This window comes from Xenopus tropicalis, chromosome 7, assembly GCF_000004195.4.
Source record: "Xenopus tropicalis strain Nigerian chromosome 7, UCB_Xtro_10.0, whole genome shotgun sequence".
In the NCBI taxonomy this organism is placed as follows: Eukaryota; Metazoa; Chordata; class Amphibia; order Anura; family Pipidae; genus Xenopus; species Xenopus tropicalis.
Window position 1 is genome coordinate 26,897,438 of NC_030683.2, and position 19,622 is coordinate 26,917,059.

The following is a 19,622-nucleotide window of genomic DNA, read 5'->3' on the forward strand; positions in this document are numbered from 1 at the left end:
ACTACCACTGCCTCAGGAATGTAGTACTACTGACTCTAGTGTGGGTCAAATGATGTTACTGTGGTGACAGTGTATAAAAGTTTCATGAAAGGAATTGTATCCCTGTGTATAATTAGAAGGTAACACTCTAAGGCCTCAGTGGCTTTCAGTATCAGTATATGTTTTGGGATAATATTGGACAGTATCGGCTGAATCAAGTAGCCCTTCCCGTCACTGCTTGAGGAAAGTCTGGGTGGGAGCCAGAAGGTGGTAGGAGCCAGGGCCCTGGATAATAGGCAATACCATCAAAGGAGATTATAATGAGTAACTCTCACCTCATCCTGTTTGACTTTTGATTGTCTGAGCTTAGACAAGCCATGTGAAGACAATAGGAGACAGCAGTTATCTGGGTCATTTAGAATAGCACCTAATTATCTTCCCTGAATAGGAGCCTTCTTTCAATATGACTGATAAGGAAATTGATGACTGTTTGTACCTCTGCTCCCACCCCCATTGATATGCCAATCTGTTTATTCAGTGGCCTTTGCCAATGGGCTTTTCTATGGGTAGGATTAAGCGGAATATGGTTATGAATACAAATATTGGGTCTAATAACAATACCAAACTAGGTTTATATTTCCAACAATCCAATATGAATACTATCCACAATAACTTGGCAGTAGAGGCTAATTTGCTGTTCTCTGAATGTCACCACTCCTGAAGAAAGCATTTTTGGCACAGAGATCTGCATTTAAACCACTCCATATGTATCAGCCAGGATGCTTTCCATCTTATACCATCAGCAGCAGTGATGAGGGGACAGGGGTATTAAGACCACCATAGTTTTCAATTACACATTTATGGTGGTCAAAATTTCAGTATCTACCTATTAGCAGACCATGGGAAAGCAGATGGGCCTGGGGGAACAGGGGGCCCAGAAAGCACCTAAAACACCTGCTATCTGTTGCCAACAACCATGCTGTCAGATCCATTGACTTGTGGGCGTGGGACACAGGGGGCAGCAGAAATGCGACTTAGATGGGTCCCAATTTTTTTTTATTGAAAGGAGGGGGGTGCAAAGTGAACTTGTAGGGAAACCATTGGGTTAGAAGACAATGTTAGCTAGGGTCCAATTTAAAAAATGAAAACTAAAAGTCCTAAAGGAACAGGATTACACATATGGCAATCACTATTTGCTTAGGTCCATAGAAAAATTCTCCCTGAGCTTAATCCATTGATATGGACCCACCACTCATGAGTCAAAGCAGACATGGAAAGAAGCCACAGAAATCAGAACCAGCAAGTGTCTATTGTGTTCAGTTCCTTTATTGTACCTGAGATAAGCCTTATGGGTATACATTTCTCATCACACAGCCTGAAAATTCAAAACACTGAGTTCTGCTTCCAAGTCAATCAGGCAACATACATCTGAAAGGGTCAGAATGGCGCAGGTTGTTCATCATGGTATGGGTCACCAAATAAAGAATTGAACTCTAGGATTGTGGGGCAGTAACATGCCTCAATCTTTGGCCGGCTAAAGTAATATATTTACTATTATCATAGCTGATACTTTCTCATTTTTTATTGACAAGTATTCTGTTCAGAGACAATTCACTTCTAAATAAACAATGATCCATTGTCTATATTGTTTATCCTATTTCAGAGATAGATCATCACCTAATTATTCATTCTATTCCTTCCAGCAGGGCTGCCTGCAAATAGATTAACTGGGGCTAAATATATTTGACCGATAACTGACAGAATAGTTTGACTGGTGCAATGGTCTTAGTAAAACACAATAGGAATTCATTTTACTGATCAATCCCCCACCCTTAGTAATAGTTTTGTTGTTTTATTGTAGACCAGCGATCCCCAACCAGTGGCTCACAACATGTTGCCTTCCAACCCCTTGGATGTTGCTCCCAGTGGCCTAAAGCAGGTAGTTATTTTTGAATTTTGGTAAACTTTGGTTGCATAAAAACTGTACTGCCAAACAGAAAAAGAAAAAGCGTCTCAAACATGAAAAGTCTTACGCGTTTTGTGCCGAAAGAGGGCACTTAATCATAGGCCAATGCTGTTTAGTATCTATTTTGTAAAACAAAGGGAAGGTCTCACCAATAATATGGAGAACATATTTGATTTGTAGTTTACAACAAGGATATTATTAAATATCTATGACTTCTGTCCTTGTTCACTGACCCGCTTCTTGTCTCTGAGGAACATCTGGATAGGCACAATCAAATATCAAGTGTTAACTGCACTAGCACAGAAGCATTATTTGTGCCAGCAGCAATGGTGTGAAATGTGAGTCTGAACACTTATTCATGTAGGCCGCAAACACAATGCTGAAGAAACTTTTCCAAAGTTAAAACTCCCTAATAATTATAAAATGTTTTAAAAGGAAAAAAAAAACAAACAAACTCCCTAATAGTTGATCTATCTATTGGACACCATAGGGGTCACCTGGCTAAAGCTGGGAATGATGGGAGCTACAACAATTAGCTGGGCAGTGCATTTGTGCTAACTGATTTAAGAAGGCTAGGAGTAATGGCACATGGGCAATCTGCCACTGTCATCCATTGGAAATTGGTGGTGGTAGGCAGTGGACAAAATGCAAAAGATGCAGTTGCCAAACACACAGCATGTATAAAATGTATAAAAACACATGACACATTTTCAGGGGACATTCATATGACATGTGCTTGCTTCTTGGGTTTTCAAGTAATTCTTAAAGGAGAACTCCAGCTTCTGTTAAAGAGCCCCACACAAAACAGAAACCCTTAATATACCAATCACTGTAATCTGTTCCTTTCAAAAAGTACAACTTCTCCACAGCTTACAGACAACATGCAGGAACTACAAAACCCACAATGCTTTGCACTGTGTTGTCCCTTTCCTTATTGACATCACGTGTGCAGGGAATTTTGGGGTTTGGAGGATGCGGGCTGAAGGCAGGCTGAGGACAGTTGACTACAGACACATGGGTTTTTTTTGAGTCTCAAAGTATTATTATTATTAACATTTATTTATAAAGCGCCAACATATTCCACAGCGCTGTACAATAAGTGGGTTTCATACATTGGACATACAGAGTAATATATAAAGCAATCAATAACCGATACAAGAGGTGAAGAGAGCCCTGCCCAAAAGAGCTTACAATCTACAAGGAGAAAAGGTTGAGACACAAGGTGTGGGAATGGGCATGACCAGAGTTGTGAGAGGTGGGGCACAGGGTATTGCTAAACTAGATTAGGGTAAGCCTCTCTAAATACAGTAAATGTGTTTTTAGAGATCTCTTGAAGGCAGAGAAATTGGGAGAAAGTCTGACAGTTTGTGGGAGCGAAGGAGAAGAGGGCAGCCCTTGCAAAGGCTTGAATGCGAGTGTGTGAGGAGGGAATGAGAGAGGAGTTGAGGAGCAGGTCAGTAGAGGAGTGTAACAAGCGGGTTGGATGGTACCTAGAGATAAGTTCAGAGATGTAGGGTGGGGCAGGGTCATGAACTGCTTTCAATGTGAAAGTAGTCAGTCAGATCAGCAGGAGAAAAGGGTCCGGGCTTAGAAAACTGTTCCCAACTGTATTATTGCATTAAAAATTGTGAAAAGGCTGCACTTTTTTATTGATGTATGTTGCAAAGTTGCTTAAAATTATGTTTACTTTTTCAAAAGGCTTAAGTTGTGGTTGGGTGGAATTCCCCTTTATAGACAATGCTGACAAAATATGTTTATGCCACTTGAAGCTGCGCACGAGGTGGATTTGGGTGCAGAAACAACAAACAAAATAAGCCCCATGTGAGCACTGGGCAATGGACAATGGGCAATGCTGTTTGTCATTGTCCTTAATCACTACCAGTAAATCAACTCAACTAAAATTTCTAATCTGCCCCAACCCTACAGGCCTGAGAAATCCCTCGGACACTGGCTCCACTTATATTGGATCACAACAAACGACATGGTTATGTAATTAACTGGATAAAGTGCTGAGGGGCTGATAAAACCAGTTAGTCTTGTTGCCCAGTGCTCTTATCCCAGTCAGACACACATGCCCTGTCTGCCCCCTCAACTGCCGGCCAGAGACAAGGAGCAAACTGCAATAACAATAAAATGTATCTGTCCCTTTAGTGTTGTTTGCCATCTAATTGGTCATCAAAGGGAGTGATAATGTGGAGCAATAAGATCTAATGTGTAAGAAGTGTGAGATGGGACTAGATTAGGAGCTATCACCTTGGCTTGCAAATGTAATGCCGGCTCCGTTCTGTCTGCCAGAGGTTTCCCCTCATCCCCATGTGAATCCCACGACAAACACAACACAATGGCAGATAGTGTGAATTACACCACTCCAGAGACACTTCATGCTAATGCAGAGGCTGATGGTTATAGAACTTCTACTGATGGGACTACAGCTGTAGGTCTATGGCACCAGGGTGCATCCTCTGCAGGAGAAATAGATATAGATAGATGGGATAGTGGCTAATCATCTATTCCATAAGTAGGGCTATACCCTGCTACATTTTTGTAAGTGTGACTGTGATGATCTGGTTGTACAGCAAACTGGTACACATTGCGTTCACAATTTACCATTGGCCATTGACACTGTTGTTTTTTTGGCCTAAATATCCACATTAGATCACATTTAACCTACGAATTGTAGGTATTTGGACATTTGCCATTAGCCAAACCTGTAAAGCTACAGAAAAAGTGGAGGAGGATTAAAGACGATTTTTATCCAGTGTTAATTTTATTATTATGTTTCATTGCTGATTACAATGCTTTCTATTCAAGCCCTTTGCCACTAATGCTGCAACTATGGAGTGCTTTTATTAATCAAATTAATAAATTACAAAATTTCAAACTGTTTAGATCATTTTTAATGTTCCATCTGCCTTTCATATTAAAATCTGGCAGCTTTTTGGAAAAATGATAACGGCTTTACGTCATCTTAGCAGAGAAGGAAAGGAAAGCCTTATTGCCTCAGTAGGTTAATGTAGGATAAATTCATATATGGGATCTCTTCTGTGGAAACCCAATGGTAAAGTAAAGACGGCCATTCACAAAGAGTGCATTTTAAGTTAATAATTACATTTTTTTAAATCCCTTGCTCCCTTTTGTCAGACAGTAGCTTACTGTATACTTAAGGGTAACTAAGCTGTATGAATCCATATTGGTGGAAAAACAGGGCTGATTTTCGGCCTGCAGAAAAACATTTGGAAAAAAATGGTTGGCCAGGATGCAGGCACACATCTGGCCGGATTCAATGGTCCCAGGAAGGCAAATAAAAAAAGGCTGATGCCAGTGTAGGGCACTGACTCTCGTCTGCATTTTCCCACAGGCCACAAATCAACCCTTGTGGGGCATCAGCCTTAAGGTGGCCAAACCCTCACCAATATTATCGTAGGACACTTAGTTTCGTATGATAATGGGTACGTGTATGGCAGGAGACGAGGTGACCAATATCGGCAAAAGGCTTGGATATTGGTTGTCTGGTCGATTGGGCCAGATGGAAAATTGTGATTAGACCTTTAAAGGTGCCTGAACACCAGCAAACCTTTTGTGCTGAATCCTCAGATAGGGCTACATTTCTTTTGTTTCTACCTGTATATCTGACAATTCCACTCCGAATGTTAGTGGGAGTGTCCGAACAATCTTTCCTGTTACAAATGACCATAATTGTAACGTGTATGGCCACCATTAGAGGCTCCTTAGGCCATAGTGCTCCAATTTACAAAAAAACACATATCTAAAAAATCCCGGTCCCAAGTATTATAGATAATTGGTCCTATACCTGTATAAAATAGTGGCACAACTGTTACTGTGACTCTGCATCTCCCTAGTATTATGGAGTGGATCTATGACAGTAGCGGTGCTAATAATATGTGTCTGTAAGGTGTGAGTGAGAGATGGCCCATGTCTATGCACAGTTATGGCATTTCTGCCGGTGCAGAACTGATCCTATTTGTTGTGCTTCTGATCCTAGCAAGCAGGACATATTGGAAAGCAGACCAACTGAACAGTTATGTCCCATGTGGCCCCCCTTCAAGCTGACTGACTTGGCTCATTTGGCCTCATGTGGTATTATTAATGATTAGACTGATCAGCACTTATTGCTACAGTTTGTTGCGCTGATTGTTAATAGCTGCTGTGTGTAGAGTAAAGGAAAATGGAGTTATTGTGGGATAGTGTGTATAGAACAGCAACATGATGTTAACCCTCTCTACCTCTTCTATAGGTTATTGGTTGTTTTCTGTATGTTTGGTGTATAAACTAATTTATTGCGCACAGTGCTGCAGGATATGCTGACACTTGTGTATGTGTATGTAGTAAGAAACAATAGCATCAGAAAAAATGTGCTGTAACTGTAGCATTGCATGATGGATTATAAGTAATAGGGCCGTGCAAATAGGAAGGAACCACATTCATGCGCATAACAATGCACAAGGCAGTATGCAGAAATGTATGCAGATTAATAAACCCCCATACCCCAAAAATAAGTGATTCAGTTTAAATATTACTTACATTTATTATAAATGTTATTACTCATAGAATAGACAATATATTATTCAATGTGAATAAAATCATGTAAATAACATTACACATGGCCCAATAGTAGCCAGCAATTCTGTAAACATCTCGCCAATAGCGATTTCTAGTGCATTTATTATGTCCTATGGGAGAATAGTAGCCCATGGAAAAGTCCAGTCTTTGGTTTGGTTTAGACCTTTGAATTGGCGTCAGGCTAATAGCTAACAAACAGCCAATCTTAGGCCCTTCTTAGTAGGCCAGAGGCTGCCCAAGGTGCTGTTGGGGCATGTAGAACATTTGAAAAGGTGGAGAGTTGAAATGATTCAGAGAGTCCATGGCAGGGGGGTGCATGGCATAGGGCATGGTGCCAGGCAGGGTTTCCATTAGTGGGCTATAACCTGGGTAGGGTTGTTGCACTGCATGTTGGAATACAGGAGTGGGCTGCTGTGAATAGCCGTACACACCAAAGAACTGGGCTGGGTGGTATGAGTCAGGTCTGCCATCTTGGATTTCCCGTTTGTATTTCATCCTGCGGTTCTGGAACCAGGTTTTAATCTATAAAGAAAGAACAAACATAGGTAAGTTTCTTGCCGACATCTATATTCAAAAATTGATTTACTCCAAATATACCCCAGACTAAACCCATATACAGTCTTATATGTATGGCCAGCATCATGCAGTAAAGATACAACTTCAGCGTAGATTCTATACAATATAAATTGTATCATGCAAAAATAGCCAAATTACATGCACTAAAGAGTTATTATTGGGGCAGATACTACAAAACCAGGGAAACTGAAATACCAACTTAAAAAATTAAAACCTGTAAACAGAGAGGGAGCAGGAAGGCAATTTACCTGGACTTCAGAAAGCTGGAGTTTGGCTGCGAGTTTCCGTCTCTCAGAAGCCCCAAGGTATCTGTGTTTCTGAAAAGTCTTCTCCAGAGTGGAGATCTGATCACTGGTGAAAGCTGTTCGCAACCTTCGGCCCAACTTGCCCTCTTCATCTGAAGTATCATTGGGGCTCAGGGATACGGTGGCATCTCCTTCAGGGGCTGTAGAGCTGGAGCGACTTGCTTCACTTTCATAGCCTGAGTCAGTGCTAGTGCTGTAGCCTGGAGGAACAAGAGAGGGGGCAAGCGATTAGCCTTGGAAGTGGGACATATGGCACAAACACAGACAATCTGCTAAGGTGTCATAAACTAACAATAGAAAACAAATCAAGCTGGGCTCTTTTAGCAACTAAACCACCATGATGGGCAAAACTCTCTCCCTTGTTGTTTAACAAATATATGAAGAGAATTCCATTAAAATAGCCTTAAGGGACCTATCACACACACATATATATGCTTGTGTGTATGGTATCACTAACTAACTTAAGGTACTAAGATACTACAACAAGTTTTGTTTAGGAGCTATAATCCAAAAGCTATACAACTGATTTGTTAAGTGAAACTTACCAGACTTAGCAGCATCTTCATTGGAAGTGGTTCTGGGAGTATTTGCTGGCACTGAAACCATTCCAGAGTACTCATGTGTGGCTGTGTCCCTGTGTAGCAATCCATTGTCCCCAGGGGTAGAAGGGGTATTAAGGTCCTTTTCACAGAATAAGTCTTCATCTTCATTGGAATAGAGAGATAATTCACTGTCTGAGGAATATTGTGCACTCCCAGGGCACGGTGAGACTTGGGCACTGCCTGCAACTGGAGACAGCTGGCTGTTCCATGAAGAAGGGGACACATCACTGTTCCAGGAAGGCAGGGATGGGCTTGGGTACGGTGAATATCGCTGATCCCCTTTGCTGGGCTGCTCTTTGTGAGATCTCCGGCTGCTTTGGGCAAGCCATTCTACTGAAGAGAAAGCTTTGGTCATCTTTCCTGTAGTAGTCCTTGTGTTCATTATGTGCAGAGACGTTGGAATGAGAGCAGGGAGGAAGAGCCCATCTATTTATACCCCGTATGCAAATGCAGGCCCTCGTTGTGTAAACACACATCAAAGGCAGAGATCAGTACCACCTAATTGTCATCAATTACCTCAAAGAAAAGAGATTGTGTCCCTGCATTCACACATTCTGCCCCTCACTAAGAGCTGGCTCCACAATGTCTGCCATTAGTTGGCTCACCCAGTTGTAGCCCAATTTACATTAAATGCACATCCTTTATTGTGCTCAGCTGGCTATGGGATGCCTCTCATTCCTACTCAGCCAACATTTATACAGCAAAATCAAGTTTAATTCCCTAAACTAAATATAATCAACTTCATATAGTATTGAGTTTGACTATAGGGACAAAATATTCCCTATTTTGCTATTTTCAAAAGCAAGCCAATATAGGATTGATTCATTATAGAGGTCTATTGGACACCAAACTCTAGATTGTTAGCACTGTGTGACATTCAGTGTACCTGGAACAATCATCCTCCTATAGAAAAGCATATTAAAGTATGACTAAGGTGGGCATTATATATGCCATAGGAGATAGTTGGAGTTTAGAACTCACAAGCTCATTTAAGGGCAATGGCAAAAGCATTGTAAAGAACCACACATTGACACAAGTTGCCCCCATAAATTCCTATGGGTATCATACCCATTCCTGCAAGGGGCTGCTTTGGAATAGTACATTGCTTGGCACTTAAATAGAACCCGGAATCCTGGAATGGATTTTCGGCATTGGCAGAAAAAAGGGTTTACCCACAATAACCGCCAACCGTTCAATATAGTAAATGGAAGTTTAAAAATGTAAAGGGAATACTGGGGGTTAAGGTAAGCTGAGGTGTTGTGGGCACTGGGACTTAAACAACAAATAAAGGGGTACAGGCTGGGCAACAATAATTTGGAGCACTGGTGTCTACATCTTGCTTCTGTATGTGCAGATTAATGAACCATATAAGAATGGCTTGTTTGCTCACCTTACATATATTTATTTAATATTTATTAAATGGTATACAATGGCATGCATATATCTACTCTGTGCACTATATACACTCCATGATGTCTATATTGCCATGGGGCTTTCCAAACCCATAACTAGCCAATTAAATGCATGAAAGGGATCTTGAAAATAGAAACTATAAACTAATTTTCAAGGAGACAGCAGTTAGAGGTCAGACGCATAGAGTTGTGGTTTTGCTGAGGGACAATGGATTTCCAAACAGCGTTTGTCTGTCTCCTAGGGACAATGATATGCGCCACCAAAGCCATGCATACAAATCAACTTGGGTCTCGGTGCCAAGCCCGAGACATAGGGAATGCAGCTACAATATGTTAATAGAACCTTTATGTAGTGCTTTGTGGAATATATTTATATATACTTTGTATATATAATATATATATATTTTCAACATGTGGGCTCTAGTGAGCTTTTTTGGCTGAAGAGCACCAGTACTAGCAAAGGCATATGTTTCACATTTCATTGAATAAATCTCACTTTCATATCATCTGGTCAATTTTTGGCTGAACTGTATTATTGTAGAAGCCCTTATTATCTGTTTGGCCAATAAATCCATAATTTGACGCATGATGGGCCACTGGAGATACTGGACTTTTAACGTAATATTCAATACATTGTTTTTTACTTCAACTATTGCGGCGCTTGTGAAATCCTTGAGTGCCCCTCTTGTTGTTGGTTTAATCTACTCCCTGAGCTGAGGGTCCCGGGCTGGTGGGCCACTGGAGATAATGGACTTTTAATGTAATTTTCAATAAATATTTTTGTACTTTGACTTTTTTGCCTGGACGCCCCTCTGGTTGTTGGTTTAATCTGCTCCCTGAGCTAAGGATGCATCAGGACCACTGTTTCTACATGGTGAATCTATATATAATATCTATAGTGCGCCAAACCATCCTGTGTCTGTAATTATTGGATGATATCTGCCGCCCCTAAAATGAAATCACGTGGACCAAAATCTGCCCATGTGTGCAGTTACAGGTGGGTGCTATTAACGTCACTACTTACAGCCCTTAAGCAGAGCTGTCCAACTGGAGGCTTGTGGGATGAATGTGGCCCTCCAAAGGATTTTTATGGCTGCAGTTTGCTTAAAGCCCCCCTTAAACTTCACTCTATGACATCATCATTTTATATTAATTTGGCCCTTAAACATGCTATACAAGAAATAATTGGCCCACTACATGTAATATGTTGCACAGCACTGCTTTGTGGGAATCAATCATGCAGGGGCCTTTTGCCTGGGCGTCTGGAGCAAAGTTCTCACATCACCTCATGGCAGTATCACCCCTGCCTGTGTGGCCCTGGTGTAAAACACAGACCTCATTTACGCTTCAGCTGATGGAACAAGAGTCTGTAATAGAAAAAAGCTGTTAGAAACCATTCGGAGTATCACAGACACTTGCATGGAGTCTTTTTGAAGTCTATCTTGAGAGTCATCTAAATCCCACCCCAACTCCTTGATAATTCCCGTATCCATAATGACCTATTTATGCTGGGCTACCATCCAGTATTTGCCCATGTCAACAACTCAGGGCAGAATGAATATAAAATATTGACACTGTATTATATTTACTGATCAGACATATAATTGGTGACAGGTGTTTACTCTTGGGCAATTGGAGTCTCCGTGTCACACAGGGTCCTATGCAAATATCCCTTTAATAGACCAACCTTTCCCAGCAGGACGTCGGAGCCAGAGATTTTATCACTGCAAAGGAAAGGGGCAAACAACTTCCTTTCCTAAACATTTACATCAAAGACATTAGATTAGGAACGTCAAAGAGTTTAGCACCCATAATCCAAAATGCAAATGGGAGGAAAGCTGCCCTTTGTTGGTGGCTCGGCGCTACAGACAGAGGGGTTTATTCTGCAGTAGGATCCTCATGGAGCCTTGAATTTAAAGCACATCTCCATGGCCTGGATTTATTTAATACAGAGTATGGGCCATAACATTTAGGCTGGTGGCACACAGGGAGATTAGTCGTCTGCAATAAATCTTCGCTACCGCGGGCGACTAATTGCTGGTGGGATAACATATTTGTAGCTTTGGTTTCTGATGTCGCAGGCACTTTTGGGCGACTTTGCGTATGCCATTCTTGCAGGCTGCAAGGCATTTTGGGGAGATTAGTCACCCATGGTAACAAAGGTTTATCATGGGCGACTAATCTCCCCATGAGCCACCAGCATTAAAGTGCCATATCTTCTATATCTTCCATATACCTCAGGTCAGGGGCAGAAGAAGGCCTTTCATGTGGTGGCCAAGTGCCCTGCAATGTTCTCCAGTTGTGTGCCAGTGTGCTGTGCACAGGTTGGGTCAATATCTGCAGTAGCTAGTGATGGGTGAAATGTTTCACCAAGCATGGATCCGCAGCGAATTTCCATGTTTCGCCATTGGCGGATTGTTCCGCAAAACAGATGAAAAAATTTGCAGCAGAAAAATTTGCCGCGTGTCCAAAAATTGTCGCCCGTTTCAAAAGAATAGTCGCGTCAAAAAAGAATAGTTGCGGGCAACAAAAGAATAGCCGCGGACGACAATCTTTTTTGACGCGCAACATTTTCGGCGTTTTGCGAATCTTTTGAAAGATTTGCGAATTTTTCGGCGAAACGGGACAGATACGCTCATCACAAGCAGTAGCCTTGCGTCAGTAGAATAATGCTAATGTTTTGATGCCGCAGAACAGAAGCGGCACAGTCCCCACTCTGATAATGCTATCCACATCTTGCACCCAGTATACATAAACCTTTTGTGTATTTGGTGCATTGAATATATTTATATATTTGGAAACAAATAGTGGGCTAAACCCCAAACGCAAGTTTTACACCTGGGGTGATGATTCTGACTCAAGTGCATGGAACTTTTTGCACAAGTGCAATTATGTTGGAATTGTAGGGAAAAACTGTGCATAGTGTTTAAAGGTGTTGTTCACCTTTACATCAACTTTTAGTATGATTCTGAGAGTCTTCAGTTCTTTTTAATTAATTAATTTTTGTTCTGCAGCTCTTCAGTTTGGAAGATCATCAGTTATCTGGTTGCTAGGGTCTATTTACCTTAGTAACCAGGGAGCAATTTAAGAGAGTGACTGATATATAAATAGTAAAGGGGATGAATAGAAAGATATGTAATATAAAGTAACAATAACAATAAAACTGTAACCTCACAAAGCAATAGTTTTTGGCTGATGGGGTCAGTGACCCCCCCCCCATTTGCTGGAAAGAGTCAGAAGAAGAAGGCTAATAATTCCAAAACTATAAAAGATAAAAATGAAAGACCAGTTGAAAAGTTGCTTAAAATTAGCCATTCTATAACATGTTAAAAGTTTAATTAAAGGCGAACTACCACTTTTGCTACTATAGTATATGAGCCTGAAGGAGTTTTAAGTATTATGTTCTAATGCTTAACATGCAAGGACCACATAGGATAGCTTCCCACAGACATTAATTAGAGTGGCCCGGGTTCCACCATTATTATCTGAAAACGTACTGCGTCTGTATAGGCATAATGGCCGTGGCAGACAGGGAGATTATCCACCCACGACAATTCTCCCTTGTGCGTGGGCGACTAATCTCTCCGAAATGCCATCCCACCGGCTAGGATGTAATTTGCGGCCGTGTATGCCATCCCACCAGCGATTTACATTCTAGCCGGTGTGATGCCATTTCGGGGAGATTAGTCGCCCGCGAAAAGGGACATTTGTTGCAGGCTACTAATCTCCCCATCTGTCATGGCCCTAAGTGGTGGGTACAAGGCTACTCATAGAACTTTCTCTGCTGGCTGTGTGCACTGTGTTTCCTTCACTGCTACTTGTAGCAACACACACTGATGGCCGCAGCCTTCCCTATCACTCTGTCAGTTTAGATGGCTTTTATTCCAGAATCATTTAGCCATGGCTCCTTCACTAATGGTTTGATAATTTGCTTCTTTGAGAGACAAAAGAGCTTGCTAAATGATACTCCATTCTCCAGACGTCTTTCCTTGAAAGACAACCAGTGGTTCCAATTCTGGGATAATCTGCTGTAGTTACTCAGTTATTTAACATCTCAACAGGATCCTGATGAGATGTGAATCTGTTCTTCTGATCTCTACTTAGTATTCAATTAGGGAAAAGCTTTGAAGGAGTCTCTCCTGCTTGGAAAGGCCTCTTGATGTTTACCCCACAGGAGAGCTTCTCATTGTCATCCCAAAGACCTTTTCCCAGAACCTGAACTCTCCATATAGTGCACTGCATGGTGTTATTAAGCAGAGAAGAGTGGGGCCCAGGAGGGTACGTGGGTATTTGCAAAATATTCAGGTTTAATGGTAGGCCTGAGGCCAGTTCTAATATCCTTACATGCTATGACTCGCCATTAATTGCTAAGACTGACTCCCATACATTTCTGCAGCAGGTTAGCTGGCACCTGAAGTTAGCTGTTTGTTTGCTAATGGTGGGTGCTCATTCAAGCAAATTGGAAGTGACCCAGGGAATGTATGTATGTATAACTTTATTTATAAATCATCACAAGGGTACGCAGCGCTGTACAATCTTACAAGTGTTGTAATAAATACAATAAATATGTATAAATACAGGGAATAAGTGCCGTGTGGTATGAGACACAGTAGGAAGGAGGTCCCTGCCCCGTAGAGCTTACAGTCTAAGTGGTTGGGTAACATACAGGCACAAACTGGCAGGTAAGAGTGCACCAGGTATGGGCATTTGCCCTTAAGCGCAGGACTCGGCAAAATAATGTTTTAATGCTCCAGAAGGAATGCGCTTTAATTGCCACCACAAGTAGAAGAAATTAACAGGGCACTCGTGGTATTGTTCTAATAGTATATAAAGAAGGTGGTGCACTATGCATAAAGAGTAGAGTTGGACAAAGTAAAACCAAATGGTTATTAGAAATAGCCTTAGATGTTCCTGACTGGATCCCTTGTGATGTAATTGTTTTGTTTAGGCCAATGCTCTTCTATTTATTACATGGATTGGGCCAATTACAGTATATCTCATACAGCATGTTGGAAGGCCATTTTCAATTAAAATGATGATGTCATGTAGTTAAGTTTATGGAGTGTTGCATCTGGCCCGCAGGTCTCCAGTTGGACAGCCCTGGTTTAGGCCATGGGACTCTAAGGGCAATGGCACATAAAGTGATTGCCAGCATTCTGCTGCCCAGGTGAGTTCCACCATCAGGTTAGGCTGGCAGCGAACTGCTCACAATCACCCCTCTCCAGACATAAAAGGAGGTCACTTGGACCTGGTCTATTTACTTAGAGGACATGTGAGGGTACCTTCAGAATACCAGATATAGAATTCAACACTGGAGAGGGGGTAGGGACGGTGTCCATTATCACACACAAATTTAGTACCACAGAGATTTTTTCCAGTTAAAACTGACATATTCCTGTAAATATCTGGAATGTGTCACTTTATGTATTAGTATGACTGCGTGATTGCAGATGGTAGTATCCTGAGATAGTTTACAGGTTCTAGGAGGGGTTGTGAAATACACTACATGGCCAAACTGAATATGAATTTTACTCCTCTATATGAATTTGTTGTTGGTGGGATTTGTTTCCATTCAACAGAATGGTGCACAGCCCAGGTAGTCGGCACTCCCAAAAACAGTCCAGCAAAGATTCGACCAGCACAACAGGTGTAATACAAGCGGGGCATCCTGACAAAGGGGTACGCCCCCGAAACGTTGCTGTTTTTGCTTGAAAAAAACATGCAGGGGCTCAGCCCCACTTGCATTACACCTGTTGTGCCGCTCAAATATTTGCTTCCATTCAGCCACAAGAGCATGAGTGAGGATGGACAATGATCAGGCCTGACATACAGAGGGTGTTCTGGTAGCACTCCTGCCTTATAGTGCTGGGGTTCAATTCTAGCATGGGCACTATAAGTAAGGAGTTTGTACCCACTGTATGGGTCTCCTCTGCTATTAAAAGGGGTGTCCACATTCTTTTGCCCATTTAGTGTCTAATAAAGTCTATTTGTGAAAAAGAGCTATTCAGAATTCTCTATAGTGATAACAGTGAGTAATGGCTACTCTTTAATAGGCTGGTTCACTTGTAGTAAGTTATAGAATGGTCAGTTATATATATATATATATATATATATATATTGCATTAAAAGAATACCTTATTCCAAGATGCTAGCAGCAAAAATTAAACTAATACTATTTCCTCTCTATTTGCTGTTTAGTGGAATAGTGAAATATCTTCCTGAGGAAATTTTTGCAAAAATTGCATTCACTATTACTGCTGGTCTAGGTAAGTTTCCCTACTAGTATTATCTATCTATCTATCTATCTATCTATCTATCTCTATCTATCTATCTATCTATATCTATCTATCTATCCTAATCTGTAGCTTTGTATACACACACATTTTGGTTCGAATTTAAAATCTTTTAGAAGAAAGGATAAAATCGTATGTGTGGTGGGTTCTCATAAAACCAAATCATTTTTCTTCTAGATGTTCTGACATATTATTCAATGTATAAATACCAGAAGATTTCCCATCCCAAATCAAGTCAGGTTTGCAACATAATTGTATTAATCCTGGGATTGCTGTCCAGCCTGGGATTGCTTCTAGGGACACACGTATCAGTAAGTGACTTTACATTGCTTCCAATTCTTGTGCATAATGATTTAGATAGGAAAGCACAGACAGATCAGGGGACTAACATATGTGTTTATTTTTTAGTCAAATATATCGACCACCGTTCACTTAGTGGCAGCCTTCTTGGCCTTTGGATTAGAAGCCGTGTACAATATCTGTCACTGTATCCGGTACTACAGGTCTGTAATGTGGAAGGATCATCGCTACATGATCACGGCACGGCTTGTTTTGTGTCTGATCACTACTGTGCCGACAATAATGTGTATCCTTTTTGGTTTTATGTTCTACTCTGTTCTATATCCTGTACTTATTTAACCAGTCCAGTAATGAAAAGAGATCACTTTGTGCGTTAGCAATGTCTTTTTCCTTAACTTGTGGAACTTCCAGTCGTCGTATTCAAGCAGATTAGTTGCCCATTTTTGAAGATATGCGACTACAATTTTATTGTGAGATCTTATTTTATATACAGTATATATATATATTATGGCTATAATATTTATATTTGTTATTATAACAAATAGACACAGCATCCCCTGATAGCTAAAGATTAGGGGCAGTAATTCAGCAATAACTTGGAGTACATAGGTTGTACCCCCTGGCCTAGTGGAGGCCTTTGTGTCAGTACAGTGTTATCCATATGCTTGAACACTATGGCACTGGCAGTTGTGGTACCTGCAGCTTTCCCTTGTAATGGCATAATGGTACCAGAAGCCTTTGTGGCTGTTATATAGATTATTGCCCAGGGAAAGAAGCAGCTCTAGAAATGCCCCACACATAATAGCCTATATACAGGCCAACCTATAATGAGTGCAGACTGACAGCATTTATACAGGTTATGGAACTCCAAGGCAACTTCATATGTTACACCAGGGGAACATTATTGTTAATAATATACAAGTTTAAATAAGTCATGTGACACAAGTGCCATCTAAAGCACTGATGATAAATGATGACATTGTTATGACATTACTTGTGGCTTTTGTATGTTACAAAGCAGTCTTTTTATGTATTTTAGCACAGTTTTCTTGCTGTCCATGAATGGCTGATAACGGCTGCAATGTACAGCTACAAAATGACATTTGCCCAAGAACTTCAGGTCAGTGTGAGCATATTATACCATTTCATACATGTAATGTCAGGTTTTTTGCATGTTCTTTGTATTTTTTTTAAACAGTAATAAGATATAATCATTTTCTTATATGATTTAATCCCCTTAATAATGGTTTTAAGGCCTATTTACTTTGAATGCTCTCTTTGTTAAAACCCTGATATAGTGCCAGGAAATTCATTTACTAAAATGCTCCATTTTCAGTATCATGAGAAAAATGACCAACTTAATAATATCAATATATCACTAGATCACAAAATACATATTTATTAGAAAGTTAATCCTCAGGATTCTCATCTCTTTAACCATTCGGAACCTTCTGGAGGCTCCTATATTGAGAATAATAGTAATACTATTAGAATAATAATAGTAGAAAAATAATAATAGAAAAATAGTAATAATAATAGAATAATAATATTAGTAGATGAAATATTTGTGCACACTTCTCTAATCATATTTGTGCATGGTTAGCATTACATTATATTTTTGGCCTCTTATTTATATATATATATTTTTAATATACAGCACCTACGCCTAATATTGCCTAAAAAACTCAAGGATGACTGGATATGCGAGAATAAATCATCTGATAATGATGGAGAATTTGCAGTCTAAAAATCACCAGTGAACTTCCCAGTTTGCAACATAAGAGTAAGAGCTGAGAAACTTACAGTAAAGGGTAAGCTTACCCTGCACCTCAGCAAAGAGGCCAATCATGTCAATATATGAAAGAGCTGCACTGCGTCTGATCAGTTCCTACCAAGAAAGAAGAGTCGAGAGTCAAGGAGGAGACATTGCAATGATTTGCTCTATGACGAAAATGTGTGAATTTGAAAATACTATTAAAATTCCAAATTTGATTCACATAATTGCTTTCTTAAATTTGATTTATTAAGTTTTAAAATGTATGTAATTTTATATGTTAGTAATATGGGAAGAAATATTTGTTAATAGAGTCATAACCTTTCTGAATTTGACTTGATTCTTAGCTACCAGGTGATTCTTTGAGAACTGCCTATTTATGAAGGGCTATGTCCTCTACCCAATTCTAGTAAATCAGTGCTTGGGTGCTAGAAGATTCTCCCTATGTTGTAGATTAAAAATAAAAGAAAAAAAAATAGTTTGCCTTTACGTTACAGGTGTGGGATCTGTTATCTAGAAAACCTGTTATTCAGAAAGCTCAGAATTACAGGAAGGCCATCTCCATTTTAGTTAAAAAATTGTAATTTTTAAAAATGACTTTATTATATAAAACAATACCTTGTTTTTGATCCCAACAAAGATATCATGAGTCATTATTGGAAGTAAAACAACACTATTAGGTTTATTTCATGTTTAAATCATTAAGTAGACTAAAAGTATGGAGATCCAAATTACAGAAAGACCCCGTTATCCAGAAGACTCCAGTTCCTGAACATTCTGGATAACAGGCCCCATATCTGTAGTTAAAATACAAAAGTTTTATTTTGACCTATAAAGTTTATACAATCAGCTTAAAGCTTTCCTAGTTTATCCGGACTGGGGCAATTGCAGTTTGTTTTATGATCACAAATAGTTTTTATATTCCTCGTGTTTCATATGTACCAAAACGCTTTAGATTGTAAGCTCTTGTGAGTAAGGCCCTCTGGTCCTACTTTCCTCTGTAACCTTTGTTTGTTAAACCCTTGATCCTTATAAATGAATGTAAAGTTCTGCATAACTTGCTGGTTCTATATAAACACCACATGTTGTACATTACAAATTATTAAGAGAATTGTGTTTGTTTGCCCCCAAGTGAAATGGAGTTATATAACTCATTTTAACCTATAAAGCTTATTATGGAGGCCGTCAGCTCAACACTTTCCCGGTTAATCTAGAGTGGAGTAAATGCTGTTTTCTAAGGCTTTTAGCAATGTTTACTGTTAGTTTTCACAGCAGGGTCCACCTAGTGGCAGAATGTATTTTTTTTTCTTATATAAATATCAATATTTATAGGTAGAGTTAAAATATCTACCTTTATAAAACCATTAACTCTCTAACAGCATAAAGAAAACTATAATGTGCCTTTAAAGCTGAAGAGAGGGTCCCACAGAACCTTCCTACAAACTGGCTTGCCATCTGACGTATACAGCACTATTTTGCTGCTCTAGGCAATCCTGCACTGATTCCCCCCCTCGTGGTGCTACAGGAGTCCTGTGTCTCTGCTATATGGGAAAGCAGGTACACTATAATTCGGCATGTCCCCACCCAGGGTCTGGGCAGATTGGGCCTTAATACCCCTCCCTTGGAACTTCACATAATTATACAGATTGTTTGGTCTCCTCAGATCCCTGAGAAGGACTCCCTTTGACTTTCTGTGCTCTAAAAAGCACACGCTTTGTACTTCAGAGCCCTGACAAGGTCTCCCTCTCATTCCACACCCTAAACAGAGAGCGCTTTTGTGCCACTGGGGTTCCCACTGACTTTCCACACACAGTAATGTGGAATGTTACAGACA

At 40.2% G+C, this 19,622-nt stretch overlaps 1 protein-coding gene and 1 long non-coding RNA gene across 2 annotated transcripts; one reads left to right on the forward strand and one right to left on the reverse strand.

The window, feature by feature from the left end:
- Positions 1–6,471: 6,471 nt before the first annotated feature.
- On the reverse strand, positions 6,472–8,397 carry ventx2.1 (VENT homeobox 2, gene 1). The gene is made up of 3 exons (NM_203531.1): positions 7,953–8,397; positions 7,351–7,607; positions 6,472–7,048 (listed from the first exon to the last, which is right to left on the reverse strand). Exons 1-3 carry the CDS (start codon positions 8,389–8,391, stop codon positions 6,743–6,745), a joined length of 1,002 nt encoding a protein of 333 aa, NP_988862.1. The 5' UTR covers positions 8,392–8,397; the 3' UTR covers positions 6,472–6,742.
- A 7,484-nt stretch (positions 8,398–15,881) lies between these two features.
- LOC116412423 lies at positions 15,882–17,927 on the forward strand. The gene is made up of 4 exons (XR_004223686.1): positions 15,882–16,025; positions 16,123–16,217; positions 17,054–17,134; positions 17,672–17,927. It is a non-coding gene; the product is annotated as an uncharacterized LOC116412423 (long non-coding RNA).
- The last annotated feature ends 1,695 nt before the right edge of the window (positions 17,928–19,622 follow it).